The 14,922-nt window shown below is 41.0% G+C and overlaps 2 protein-coding genes across 4 annotated transcripts; one reads left to right on the top strand and one right to left on the bottom strand.

Moving 5' to 3' along the window:
- Window positions 1-655: 655 nt before the first annotated feature.
- Window positions 656-9,398, bottom strand: LOC117445192 (uncharacterized). 3 transcript variants are annotated; one of them, XM_034080666.2, is made up of 12 exons: window positions 9,283-9,398; window positions 8,103-8,180; window positions 7,236-7,278; window positions 6,946-7,106; window positions 6,206-6,287; window positions 4,820-4,991; window positions 4,417-4,490; window positions 4,144-4,220; window positions 3,871-3,971; window positions 3,694-3,779; window positions 2,630-2,773; window positions 656-856 (listed from the first exon to the last, which is right to left on the bottom strand). In XM_034080666.2, exons 2-12 carry the CDS (start codon window positions 8,166-8,168, stop codon window positions 696-698), a joined length of 1,167 nt encoding a protein of 388 aa, XP_033936557.1. In that variant the 5' UTR covers window positions 8,169-8,180; window positions 9,283-9,398; the 3' UTR covers window positions 656-695. The 3 variants fall into 3 exon arrangements, with proteins under 3 accessions (XP_033936557.1, XP_033936558.1, XP_033936559.1); XM_034080667.2 differs by having other exon boundaries at window positions 9,149-9,398; XM_034080668.2 differs by lacking the exon at window positions 9,283-9,398 and having other exon boundaries at window positions 4,820-4,989; window positions 8,103-8,150.
- A 185-nt stretch (window positions 9,399-9,583) lies between these two features.
- Window positions 9,584-11,856, top strand: mmachc (metabolism of cobalamin associated C). The gene is made up of 5 exons (XM_034080670.1): window positions 9,584-9,673; window positions 9,798-9,995; window positions 10,319-10,471; window positions 10,572-10,748; window positions 11,235-11,856. The coding sequence occupies exons 1-5, from the start codon at window positions 9,584-9,586 to the stop codon at window positions 11,415-11,417; spliced, it is 801 nt and encodes a 266-aa protein (XP_033936561.1). The 3' UTR covers window positions 11,418-11,856.
- Window positions 11,857-14,922: the final 3,066 nt, after the last annotated feature.

The raw sequence follows: 14,922 nt of genomic DNA on the forward strand, positions 1-14,922 counted from the left end.
AATACTTTTAGTCATTGGATATCTTGATCTTAAGTTATCCGAGGGCTTAACTAAACAAACATTCATAGCGATTAAATTGCATGTATAATAATGACGCTTGAAGCCCCTCTAGTATGTCTATCTATAGATATACTATATTTTAGAGCATCGGAGATACAATGATTTTAACGTGAAACTGATGTGTGTTCTTACATGTTTACACCACCTGGTCTATTTGCTTTGTCAAGTCATCCTAATTATGAGAGGCTGTCTGCAAGGATGGTGAAGACTCCCATGATCCTAAGTTACGTAACTACACCACCAAACTCCGTGTTTGTTTGGATTGAGAGACCCACAACAGCAGAAAATTACATATTGTGTGTTTAAGCAATAACACTAAATAGGATGACTTAATTACTTGTTATTATGTGTGTGTGCCTCTGTTTGATGCCAAGTCTGCTGTTTGCTGTTCTTTGTTTCCTTACCCTTGAGACCACAAAGGAAATGAGCCATATGGCAGTTTCTGTTACCCTGAATACTTCTATTTTTTTAGTTTTGGGTTTCAGAATAGAGGTAAAAACTCCTTATTGTACTGATGGTACATCAATTTAAATGAAATAACTCATATCAGGTAGTGCATTCGAGAGCCAGAAAAAGTCTTCATGCTGCTGAATCCTTCCCAATTCAAATAACAGAACAGTCACTTTATAAAGAGGTCAGAGGTCAGCAAGACTGAGGTCTGATTCTAAATCTGGGTGTACGTCTTCGTCAAGGAGATCATCGCCATCATCGTCGTCCTCGAGATCTGATCCGGGACCAGCAAAGTCGCTCCGTGTGGACTGAACGCTCAGACGCACCCGCGGCTCCTGATGAAGAGCTGGCAGAGATGAAGAGTGGAGAAGGAGCAGTTACTTTGAGTGTGTGACTGACTGCCTCTTGTGGAATTAAGGCTGGAAGACATTCAAATGTTTTCTCATAACAAGTGTGTGCCAGTACGAGTGTGTTTCTGTGTGCGTGTGTGTGTGCAATTGTCAAATTAGCTGGGCTCCATAGGCCCAAGTCACTCTGGGAAACATTTAGAGCAGAGATAGCAATCTCTTCCGGGAACATTGACCCTCTGTTACAGTAAGTCTCAGGGGGAACAGTGCGTGCGCAGGAAATGAGAGCCTTACTGCTTCAGATACACACTGGGTCAACACTCTGGATCACAATGGTGCTGCACATCTATCACTCATTTTTGAAATGTTCTTTCTTTTTCTGTTTTCATCACGAGATATCTCCTTTTGATTTATTTAAAGAAAAAGTTTGTCATTTTGTGAAATAAGCTTATAGACATTCTTGCTGTGAGCAAGATGAGAAGAAACAGTCTTATCTTAATTCGGCATAAACACTTGAAACAGCTAGCTCTGTCCATAGGTAACAACATCAACCTACCAGCACCTCTGAACTCAATAATCAACCTATTTCCTTTATCATTTGCCTAATTTACACATAAACTGCGTAAAGGGTAAGGGTAAAAACAACCCAGCCGTTTGACAGACAGCTGTGTGGAGGACTTATTCTTGGATAGCATCCGAGACTTCCAGGATTCCTGTCGTCACTGTGAGGCTGCGAGGCAATTAGCAGCGACTCCAGAGGAGATGTGAGAGTAATATCGATCCTCTCATCTGACTCACGGTAAGAGACAAATACGAATGTTTCCCCAACATGTCTAAGTGCTCAAACTATCTCTAGTCTGAAATGGTAAACAGCCGAGTGCTGAGCCAGATCGCCTGGGATAAATCAGAGTGAAGGTTGAGCCAGATGTGTGGGGGAGGGGAAGGAGGGGGAACTACATGTCCCATCTTGCTGAACTGCCATCACTCTCCGTCCATCTGGTGCCCTGCACAACATTCTCTCTTGGTTGGAGCGAGTGATCGCATTGTCACGACATGTTTGAGTTTGTGGGCCGAATACGAATAATGGAAACACCTGGAGTTGATGAGTCAGCACCAGAGGTGGGAAGTAGTGGAGTACAAATACTTTGTTACAATGACTTTTTACTTTGACTTTTAACACAAATACCTGTACTTTCTACTTCTTACATTTTCAACACAGGTTTATTACTTTAGTTTTAATCTGTGTTTAGTGGCGTGATCATCATTATTATTTAGAGTCATTGCGTGCCTATTGATTTTAACACGATCCGTGTATCCATCATTTCCTGGTCTTCTCTAAAGAAGAGGAACCAATGAGAACTTTGTCATTTCATTTCAAGCCTTTATTTATCCAGGTGTATCCCTTGAGATCATTGATCTCTTTTTCAAGGGAGACCTGCTCATGTTGCCGTTGTTCAGCATCGAAACATTCATTAGCTAACAATGACATTATTGTTCTATTAATATAAAGGGAGGTCAGCTACTCTTTAAAACAGTTGGTAGTTATTGGTACTTTTTACTTAAGTACATTTCGAAGTCCATACTTCTTTACTTTTACTTGTGTGAAGACGTTTAGTCAGTATTTTTAAACACGAGTATCAGTACTTCTACTTGAGTAAAGGATGTGTGTACTTTTACCATCCCTGTTCAGCACACTGTACTAAAGTACCTGTGTATGCACAATGAACCCATGTTTGGGTCATTTCGATTATTCAGAAATCATTCGTCCTCACCAGGGTCTTTGTCATCGAGCCATGACAGATCATCTGAGCTGATCTCAGCCAGGCTCGGCGTCGGGCTGAAGTCCTCCGAGTCAGAGTCCGCCTCGACTCTGCCCCCCCGACCGAGGCTGCCAGGGAGCGGGAGAGGAGAAGCACCTGAATGAAATAGAAGCACATGGTTTAATATTTGTATCATCATATGTATTTAATGTGGGGGTTTGCTTTAGTTTGTTTGCATGCCAAGGTTCAAATAGGGTTTGTATTTTAAACTAGTTTTGACTTTAGTTTGTTTGTTTCAGTTTTTAAGTGGCTACATATTCATACAATACACATGGTGGGAGAACTGAAATGCCTTACGCAGCGTCCACACGGCGGCGTGCGTTGAGGCTTGCCGGCGGGCGTGTCTGAAGCTCGACCAACAACCAATCACATGAATCTCCCGTCCCGGACACACAAGCACGCAGTTGATTGGCTAGAGCTTGTACGGGTATATCATTTTATTGGCTGAAGCTTCCGTCGAAGCTTCAAAAGTTGAACATTGCTCAACTTTTGAAGCAAGCAACTTTTGAAGCAAGCAACTTTTGAAGCAAGCAACTTTTGAAACGAGCAACACGAAGCGACGCTCCCACAATGCAGTTCGGCAAAGCGTGACGTCACCCCATTCAAAGTGAATGGGCAGAAGTGTTGAAGCTTCAATGCACGCCGCCATGTGGACGGGCCGTTAATCTCTTGCACTACCGTCTGGAAGACCAGAGCTGAATAGCTTAGTTGAGTGGCATTTAATCCACTACATTATTTAACTTCTGTTCTTGTTATTTAGTTCTACAGAAAGACAGAAATTCATGCCGTTTCATGTTTTTCATCAGCGTGTTAACGTTGTTGTTTTGAAGTGTTTAAACCAGGCAATATCTTTGCAGTTTGGTCTCAGTTTTTTTAGTCGGATATTGTTTTTATTTAGTTTTATTGTTTTTCATTGCTTATTTTCCTTTTAGTTGCCATTTACAATAATAATTGTAAGTGTGTGTGTGTGTGTGTGTGTGTGTTTCTGTGAGGGCAACAAGAGGAGTGAGACTTGCCCGAGGAGTGCGACAGCAAAGGTGTCGTTTGACGTTCTTTGAGGATGAGTCTCCTGAACTCTTCCTTCATTTCTGACACAGTTGTTCTGTTGATTATACATAAATAAGAGATTAATTGCAAGTTAATTCACAGACAGACGAACACACACACACGTGTGTACATGCTCGCACACGTACCTGATCTGTCGAACCTCCTGTTGTGTGTGAGAGTACTGAGAGACAGTCTTCACCAGATCACTGCTGTGAGATCTGTAGCTGTCTGTCAGCTCCTCCAGCGTCTGAACAAAGAACACCAATGAGAGGTTCAGGATCTGAGAGAATAAAACCACACAGAGGAGCAAACACAAGCCGCGTGGTATAATGTGTGTGTGTGTGTGTGTGTGTGTGTGTGTGTGTGTGTGTGTGTGTGTGTGTGTGTGTGTGTGTGTGTGTGTGTGTGTGTGTGTGTACCTTGCAGCTGTGTTCGTACTGTCTCCGGGTCTCTCTGGCCTCTGCCTGCTGGAGGAACGCGTCCTCCCCCTGTCTCCCTGTCAGGTGCAAAGAAAGAGCAGATGATGTGAACATGACTGTGCTTGCCTCTGCTTTTGAGCCCAGCATTGGGTTTAGTCTCGCAGAATCAATGCAGGGCATGATGTTGAGTGTGTGTGTGTGTGTGTGTGTGTGTGTGTGTGTGTGTGTGTGTGTGTGTGTGTGTGTGTGTGTGTGTGTGTGTGTGTGGCTCACTTAGCTGTGTTTTCAGTTGGTCCACCTCTCTCCGCAGGTGTTCCAGTTCCTCTCGGCGGAGCTTAGAGCTGAAACTGTAGGAAAGAAATGAAGTCAACATAAGGTATCCAAACCAAATCTCCTTCTTTCTCTTTCCACACAAACCCAGCACACAACAGGTAGACTGAATACCTTAAACGACAACCAGGTGCCGGAAGAGACTAATTGTGGTGTAAACAAATGTAATATAATAGAAACAATCAACAACAACAAAATAAGCGTTTTCTCTCCTACAGTGGGGATCATAACTGAAATGAAAATGTCCTAGCAGCAAACCGAGGTGTACACATTTTCATTTCAATCTTGAGCACCTATCATCACTTTATTACGCAGTTCCACCCCTCCAGCTCCACCCATAATGCACCTCTCCTCCAGGTTGCCTAGCGACGTGGCTCTGGTGATGTGTCCCCGCAGACTACTCAGCTCACGCCCCACCTCCCTCCTCCACTGCTCCATCCTACTCTCGGCTCCTGGACTGTGATCACTCCTCGATTCGGCCCGAGTCCTCCGCTCCTCACGCAGCTGCTGCACCTCCTCTGGAGAAGAACAGAGGGTTACTTTTAGGAAGACATTTATTTTTCCCCCTTAGCAGCCTTGAGAACAACTCGTAATGATTTATTCATGTATTTAATTATGGATGAACCCTTCTTTGATGAGTGTACTTTGCTTTTACAGACATTAGTAGTGGAGAGTGAATGAAGACGGGAGGATTCGAAGGATATTAACTAAATGACACAGTGAACAATCATTTGTAAACATCATTATCATAATTGTACATTTATTCACTTAGCAAACTCTTTTCTACACCAACATAGATAGGAGGTACAAAACAAGCCACAGCAGATCTGATAGACAAAGATCAAACATCTTTAATGAAAATAAATTAGACCTTGTCAGAGAAATGTGGTTATTTTTCTCACTTGTTCAATGAAATGTAAATCATGTTGCTTAATGACTTTTGCTACTAGTTCCACTCACGGTCTTATTATCTGAGATATACTAAATACAACTGATAGTATGCAGAAGTCTGAGCACAAATGGATAAAAGTGTATTTAATGTAAGCTCAACAACAACACAGTTGACCCAAAGTGTTTATAAGACCCCAAGGAAAAGAGTGAAACGGATAAACAAAAGAAAAAGTTACATGCAGTTAAAGGCAAGGCAATTTGATTTATATAGCACTTTCCAGCACGTGGCGATTCAAAGTGCTCTACAAAATAAAAACAAAAGATATTTAAGAACAAATACAGCATAAATACATTATTAAATGGCATTTAAAAACAGGTATAAACAAAGATAATGAAATAAATAAACACAGCAGGTGCAGAATACATGACTAAAAGGCATACTGTAGTGTGAGTATGAGCAGCTCAATTAAAAGCAGCGGCAAATAGATTTAAAAATAGGAAGTGTTTCAGCGCACGTGCACGATTTGGGCGTTTGTTCCAGATTGTTGGGGCATAATAACTAAAAGCTGCTTTTCCATGTTTAGTTGTTATTCTCGGAACAGAGAGCAGACCTAACCCATTTTAAGGGAAATAAATGAAAGTGTGTTTAAGTTATTTAAGGACTGAGATCATTAAAACAGAAGGAGGATTAAGTTCAATTGAAAGGATTGATAATCATTTTGTGTTAGCACATTATAATAATTACTTTCAACAATAGGCAGGACTCAGGTGTTGCTGTGTTTGCAGGGGGATAATGTGACCCGGTATAGAATGATGTAAGAGGTCATGGTCAGTAGGTTACCTTGTAGTGTCTGGACGTCACATTGTTGAGACTGTCTCTCCTTTTCCACGTCACGGAGTCTCTGCGTGAGAGACTCAATTGTCTTGAAACAAATTAAGAAAAACATGTTTTAATTCTGTCACTGATATCTCTAAACGCTCAGGGACCAGTTTATTAGGACATCTGAATAATCTAGCAGAAACCAAGTGTGCTGCCTTAAAATGTACTTTAATGGTTGGTAACAAGTGACATGTAATGGTATACTTGAAGTTTTCTGACAGTATTACAGTTTTTTAAACTTTAGTACGGTTTGATTGCAGAGATCAAATAAGAGGGAGAGGACTGAGTTGGACTTTTTACAAAGACCAATGTTTTCTTGACATCTGAATATGCTAAATCAAATAAAAAATAGTGACATTCATAAAGTCATCCACAGTAAACTTGAGAGGATTTAATCCTGCTCCATGTTGCTTGGCTAGTGTTTCCTCTGTGCCAAATGTCTAACAACAGTAATGTAGTCTAGTACAACACCACTGTAAAATACAACCTCGACATTAGAAAGTCATTATATTCTCAAATTCCCAACAAAAAACGAGTAGTATAAATTTGGTCGTGCTAGATTTTATGGTACAGCCGTTGTATTAGATTGTCCAGGTGTACATAATGAAGTACCCACTGAGTATACATGCCATAATATTTGCTACTTTGTGGTAACTGTTGGATTTTGCACACTTGGATTGATTAAACAAACATTCACACACCTGGCTCTGTATCTGTAGCTGTGACTGGATGGCAGCGAGGTCTGCCCACTGAACTGTGGGACCATGAGAGGGGGAAGGCTGGCGGAGCAGGGGGGATCGAGGAGGAAGAGCAGGAGGGCCAAAATCTGAACCATGAAGCCTCTCCCTGGTTGGAAACAAATCTGTAGAGGAAGAGGCGTGTCAGGTTGAGACTGTGAGAGTTCAAACCAGTGTCCTTATCGCTTCAGCAAGTAACACTCACAACAATGTCCCTTTTAGTCATATAAAGAAACTGAGAATAGCTAACCCACCTTCTCCTCCTTTAGCTAATTTCCCTGGTGACGTCAGTCTCTCCTGTGAACACATAAAAACACTTTAAGAGCATTAGGGAATTACCAAACGTTCTCACTCACATCTTTAATCTAGACAACTGAATAACCCTTTAAAAACAACATAGTTCTTGCTCAGGTTCCTTGACTTGGTTTGCAGTAGACAAGGCATCCATCTTGATACACATCTTATAAACAACACCGACAATACACAGGCATAACAAAAATAGTCAACGATCCAATAATGTGTCAACTAAAATCTTCTATAGCTGCTGTGCAACATTGCTATAGACTTTTTCATCCATGGAGATCGCTGCTGCTGTTGTTTTATACTGCTTTGTTTGACACATTTTGACTATAAACCTCTGTTTAAAAGATGAAGTTGTAAATTCACAGAGGGAAGGTTGAGTGTCCTTATTTGTACTTGAGCCAGTCATCCCTGTAACTACAAGGACCTTGGGTTAACCGTTAAGCCAAGAGTCACCAATCAATGTAATAACAAGACAATTTAACTCGTTTCAGAGAATTTCTGTCCTAAAACAATATGTTCTTTGCTTGTGAAGATTTATAAAAAAAATGTAGTTATAAGATGTTGTCCATGAACCCTTTTACTCTAACAGAAAGAGAGGCTTTTTTCACATCCTTTGCTCTTTGTCAAAGTGGTAATTGTGGTCTTCTAATGAAGCGTCACTGCCATCTACAGATCAAACCAATAATGACAATTACCAGCAGATCACAGGCCCTCTTAAATTGAATAGGTTACTTCTTTTACTGATGCAAACAATGAAAAGTGTCTTTTATTTCCAGCTAGGCTAGTTCATTAAGGTAAGGCAATCTGAATCTACTTACCCTCATCTTTGCAACGCTGCCATCAGCCACTGACAGGATAGAACTCAGCTGAGTGTCCCAGTTCATGTCGGTATTAACCTAGAAAGAAATGCATCAAGTTGTCAATAAATGCTTCATTCATCAGCATTAGTCAGTTAATTTTGTTATCCTTGGCGCAAAAACACGACTTAAATAAGTGTTGTGTGGACAGTGACATTGCAACATCAAAAACCACTGTGGGATAGTGAGACAGTAACTTTAGACTTGCTTTGTGGCTGGGCTGTGAGGTAACAGCCTAGTAGAGATCTCTGACACTCTGATGGGGATTAGGTTACAGCAGGGGTTGACATTTGTTTGCATGTTTGTAGTGATGCTTGTTAGCTGGCAAAAATGTGCCGGCTGTCTGACAATGTACTACATTGATCTCCAGAATGAGTCCGAAGTGTTTTATGACCTGGACAAATATTCTCTATATGAGAAAAAACAACCAATTTTTGCATTTCCAAAACGGATGAATCTGTCCTCAATCTGAAACTGTGTTTTAAGGAATATCTGGCTTCCCCAGGATGATCTAATTTTAACAGTATAGGTTTTTGATAGAGACATGATACAATTTGGTCTAGATGTGAAATAAAATACAATGGATTATCTCATTTTTATCTATTTACAAATGGGTTTTCTTCAGACAGAGTTGAGACTTCACATACAATGTCTAACAAGGGCTTAAACACAGAGGATCGGTTACCCAGCAATGTGTTTAAAGTTGTTCTTAAGTTTTCACTTAATTATTCCTAATCGTAACCTGGCAAATTTAGCCTCGTATCTTCAGGACAATGGGGAATATTTTTGCCATCTTTAAGGATCAGTAACAGAAACAAACAGAAGATACTTGCAAAAACCAAGGACACTAAGCAGGGTTCCCAAAACACACCAGTCATGATAACGCGAAGGGGGCGTAGCGACTATAAAGAGCCTCTGATTTAACCCAAGCTAATTTTAGTTAGCAGGTGACTGACAGCGTTTATAACCTAAACCTTGTTGTCTTGGTTGGAAAAATAATGACTAACCGTTTCTTATACACTTAGTGAGTCTTCTTCTGATTATAACATGCAAACCGGTCGCTGAGAAGAGAATAGTTAATGTCAAAGGAAAACAATACAAATGTTTAGGTTTGCTGGCTAGTCAGGCTAACGTTACTCACAGAAAATCTTGCGACTCCACTTTTAAATCCAGGAGCCCATAACGGCGACGTGATTGCGTATGACGTAGCCGCGCGTTGACTTCTGGGAATTGTAGTATATGGTGACTATTGTCTTTACCGGCAAAATAGGTAAGGAGCATTAATAGACTTTCTCAGAAACAATATACATTGTAGATAATATTGTTGTCATTCCTTGTTAGAAGAGATTTTTTAAAGAAAAGGCACGAGATTAGTTTTCTGACAACGGTTAATTATAAAACACCATATCCCACAATCCAAAGCTTTGTATTGACATGCAGAAATGGCGGCTTCCACTGCCAATGTGGAAAGCATAACAGCACTGTTGGATAACTATTTATCAAAAGTTGGATTTGAAGTTTACCCTCTGAAAGTATGTTTGCACTTGTGTATTTCTTGATAGCCGGAAGGACTTAAAAGTGGGAAAAATACAATTTAATGCATCTACCGTACTATACTGCCTGTGTTGTTCTCTGACTGTCCCAACATGTCCACAGGTCGGATGGTATAACTCTCTGCTTCCTCCCACCCTGCGCCTCGCTCACCCAGATGACTGCCTGGCTGTGGTGGTGCTCAGCACTCCTGCTTTGTTTGAACAAGCCTTCCTGCCCTTCATGGAGGAGAGGGGCTGCCAGGGACTGTCTGACCCCATAGACCAGTGTGTCAAACGCTGCGTCTCCTCTGCTGTGTTCCAGGTAAGTGGTGCAGCACAATTTTGACTAAAGGTATTTACTTATAAAGTTGCAGACTGCAGCTTATTATACCTGCCCTTTGTGCATGGCATGATCTAATAGGATACAGAAATAGAAACCAAGGCAAAGTTCTAAACGTCTGATACATACAAATAACCATATCTCAATTGTATTTGTTTATAACCAACTAAAATATATATTTTTAAAGTGTTATTATTTGCCATTGCAGCAGACAAAACGAGTTTTTATGATCAGTTCAATTGGAATTTAGATATTTCCATGATCAGGTTGTGACAATATGCCCATCTCCCCTCCTCGTCCTGCAGTGTTTCCCAGGACAGGAAGTGGATGTGAGGTACGACTACGAAATGCTTCCCAGCAGGAAGCCGAAGTTCTTGGCACAGACTGCGGCTCACGTGTCCGGAGGAGCTTACTACTACCAACAGTCTGATGTCAAAGACCAACCCTGGGCTGAAAAAGTAACGCTATTCAATAATGAGGAATCTAAATGTTTAAGTCTTATTACACTCTTGTAGTGCAATGTTTCCATTCTTAGCTTTCCCCCTCTCTTACTCTCAGAAGATGTTCGGAGTGTGTGTGCATCCGAGGTTCGGGGGCTGGTTTGCCATCCGCGCCCTGTTGGTGTTTGGAGGTGTGACGGTGGGCTCTGAGATGGTGCAGCCTCCTCCTCCTGACTGTGTGCCGTCCAGAGAGGGCAGGATTCAGCTGCTGGAGGCCTTCAACTATCGCTGGCAGGTACAGGACCTCAGCACTGTCATCCATAATACCTGAGACACACAACTTGAAACCAGGGGAAACCAAACGCTTTAATGTCAGAGATCTCCAGACCGATGGCCTTTAGATTAGAGACCCCCTACTGTGGTTGTCTATCCGATATATGTCCGTTGTCTGTACTGTAGGTGCTGAGATGAGAACATAGATTTCAACATGATTTGTTCTATATTCTTTTATATAAGGACCTCACATTTTGCTGGATTAATTCATTATTTTGTTTGAGGATAATGTGTGAAATATTTTACATGTAAGTAATTTCAGTTTTATTGACAAGCAATTATTTTATTCTGTTGAGTAATTTGTCTCCCTGGATTTTGGTGGAGAGATATTGTTTGTGATTCTAAGCACATTTTAGACAACAACTCTAGCGTATGTTCGAATGGGTGTTCATCCTGTTATTAACTTTATGATGAATCAAAGTTAATCAGAAATCTTTTCCATCCTCAGGACTGGAGCTACAGAGACATCGTCCGCCCGGTCCAGATCTACTCGCAGAAACAAAAAGACTACTTTGCAACTCCTCCTGCTGAGCGGATTGCTCTGCTAAAGACTTGGGGTTTCTTTTCGAGGGAAAGCGATCAACCTGATCCAACATCAGACACAGAGAGTCAGGTGACCGGACATGGCTGAAACAGCTGAAGAGTGGAAGTATTGCAGATCCTCTCTGAGAACAAACCTCCACTGCTGAGCTTGTAAGGCTCTGCTGAAAGCTTTTTAAGGTACAAGGGATACTTTTCAGGCACCTGCGCATGAACACCAACTGCTTTATGGCCTTCTTGTGATGTGTTTCATCATAGTCTTCACCACATTTGTCCACACCATTGAGAAAAGGCAGTTCCTAGCATCTGAAACACGAACATACTTGGATCTATGAATATGTTTTCAAAATGTGCGCTGCTGATGCAAACTGTGTGAGTTTGTTTAAACCAATTATTTTGAGATATTATTTTTTTTAAAGGAACATTGTACGTGCTGGTAAATGTACCCAAAGAGAACAAACACTCCTTCTGGAATATTTACATTTGCTTATATATTGAGGCCATAAAATAAACAAAAGATTAATGTATGACTCCATGGATCTTATTTGAACAAATGTTATGTAAGGTTAGAGTCCCTATCTAGATTGATTTAAACTAAAATCAGGAAAACAATCACACTGAAGAAAAAAAAAGGATTGCTTCCCCATAAATACTGGTTGAATTTGTCCAGGTTTTGAGGTTTTCCTCTCTGAGGTGTTTAACTTGAACCCATTATAATGTGGCCATTAACATTATTTTATTGTAACATAATGAACATCTATTCAGCAAATGACTGTCAGATTAAATAGGGGTTATGATCAAACAGAATTCTGCTTTGATGCTTTAGAAATCTGTGAATTATACCTCCAGAACTATAACTTAATTTTATGATGTGACTCCAAAGTATTTGTGCCATCCATCATCTCTTTTCAGCTTCATCCTTGTCTCCAGTTTACCAGTTTAGTTTTTAATCTTTTTATAATTTTTCTTCTTCTTCTGCAACAAAGCAGGTACTTGTGTCTATCACCAGGTCTGCAGTAGAAACTCAGTGCAGATTAAATATCTTGTTACACCTCTAGATGTCGCTGTTCTCCAAATAACACAAAGTGTGCACTCTTGTTTCTCAGCAACATCTGCAGTTGTTCAATAAGGTGCTCAATAAAGTGTAACTGCAGGTAACCCACCTCTCATCCTAAAGTCTACAATCTATCCTCTGAAACTGTTAAGTTAGTCTTATATCACAGATATTTCATGTGTTATTTTTCTTTAAGCAGCTTAACTTTCTCCTGCCTTCACTGTTCACTCTTCGCTTTCATCATTTGAGAGTTTTCGTCCCGCTGAGCTATCTATTGTTTTATTTCACATGATCTCTTCATTAAAACACCTCCTCTAGCTCCCTCTTACTGCATCCCTCTCCTCACCCCTTTCTCCCTCACTGTGCTACTCCGTCTATCTGTGTACTGAATCAGCATTTTAGAGCAGTATGCCGCAGGCCTGCAGAGAAGCAGACCATGGAGTTAATTATATTCCCTCAGATACTCAATCTCTCCTCCATCCCCTTCCTCTATTGCTCTATCCCACCTCTCTTCCTCCCCCCTCTCTCGCTTTTGTTTTCTCTCCTTCAATGTACATGACTTAAGTCAGATAACTGCAGTTACAAGTCACATCAGAATGACTATCTGTTTTAGTTATTTCACTATATTCATCACAGGTACGATGCGTTTTAAGCAGAGTAAAGTCTAAGCAGAATAATAACTAAAAGATAAATGTGTTGCACCATTTTCCTTGTTGTTTACCAGACAACATATGTTGACCACAAAACTAGACAACAAGAAAACTTTTCAGACTCCTTTGATGCCTCTTGAAAGGTGGACGGATAATTGTCTTTGGGGAAATTGGTCAGAGTGAGAAGCCGAGCCTCCAGGTCTCAGGGTTTCCAGGTCTCTGTTGTTGTGGGTGAGAAATCAGTTTTTCCTCTAATGTGGACAGCATGCCTCACCACCAGTAGTACCTGCAATACAGTGATATCAGAGTGGAACATTTAGTCAGAGAAACTCATAGAGAGAATCAGCTAAGGTGCAAATTAAGATGGATGCTCGTGAAGATGCAGCTTCCTCTTTTTCCCTCCGTTTAGTTTCCTCATGGAGTTTGTTTTACTTCCTAAGATATACTCAAACCCTCCTATTTCCCCTTCTCTGTTGCTCTTATACCTTTCTTCCACCCCATCTCTTTCTCGTTTTCTTTGTGACTCCGTGCATGATTTATAGCCAGCTAACTCGACACATCCAAGTTTCAAGTCACATCCAAATGTACTGCCTCTGTTGTTGTGGGTGAGAAATCAGTTTTTCTCTAATGTGAGTACAGCATGCTTCACAAGTTGTACCTGCAGTACAGTGATATCTAGAAGTGGGATATTTAGAGAAAACAGCTAAGATGCGAATAACATAGTAGGCTATGCACCGGAAGATCCAGCTTCCTCTTTTCCGTATTCTCAAATATCTCCACAGTGCAACCCTTACCCTTGTTGTGCTGTATTGCAGAGACAGTAATGCACTTTGACTGCGACACAGATGGCTACAGAGCGTTTGTGCTCGTAAAAAAGATAATCAGTTTAGACTCGGTCTGTTACAGGGACAACTTTTCAAATCTACTGGGTGCTGCTCACTTAAATCCAGTAATGACATTTGTTGTGCACAGCAGCAATTAACTGCTGCTGAGATTTGAGAGTTTTGGGCAGAGATGAAAAGAAGAGAAATAAATGAAAGAAAAAGAGCATGAGTGGTATGTCATGAGTTGTGGATCAGTGAAGCAGTGTTATCCGCCCACAGACATCAGTTAACAAGAAGAGAGGGGAAAGGCCAGCAGCACACCAGCACAGAGGAGGAACCGAGCGCTGAGTGGGGGGGAGGAAAGTCCAGCATCCAGAGGATTCAGTCAAATGTAGTACTCCATATTAGTGTTTGAAACTGATGGAAATAAGGATGCTGGAAACATTGAGTTCTTGAATATTATTCAGTGATAGAGATATATGAGAAAAAAGCCAAGAGTTTAATTATAACTCGTTTCTCTTTCTCTCTATTTCCTGGATTTCCTCTCTCTGCTTACTCTGACAAAATGGCCTTATATTCTCACACTGCATCTCTCTAAAGCACACTGCCTCAGCGTGAGCGAGTTTCCAGAGGGTTTACATTTTTCAAACCGCCTCCTTATCAGTTTCATGGATTAGCATAATTAACTAGTCCTCTGCCTCACAATTCCCCCCGCAGCCAATCGGTTGTTGGCGCTGGCTGCAGAGGCCAATGGGGAAGCCAATACACGGGAGTGTGAGTGGTCAGCCAAGGACAGATTATCTCATTATCTGACTCGTGCAGGCGTTCAATTAAAGACTCCCCTCTTTTCTACACTCAACACCTTTTTATTAAGTTGTTAGGAAAAAACATCAAATGTATTAAAGTATAATAAAATCTCTTGAATCTCGTGCAAAACATTTTTCATCGTAATGCTTAATGTTCTCTAATTTCCCTCCTGCATCTTTCTTTCCCAGAGGCACAAACATGCATTAAACATGACAACATGTGCAGCTCATTTAGTGTGACACGGCCGCTGAGTCCACATGC

This window comes from Pseudochaenichthys georgianus, chromosome 4 (assembly GCF_902827115.2).
Source record: "Pseudochaenichthys georgianus chromosome 4, fPseGeo1.2, whole genome shotgun sequence".
Classification (NCBI taxonomy): Eukaryota; Metazoa; Chordata; class Actinopteri; order Perciformes; family Channichthyidae; genus Pseudochaenichthys; species Pseudochaenichthys georgianus.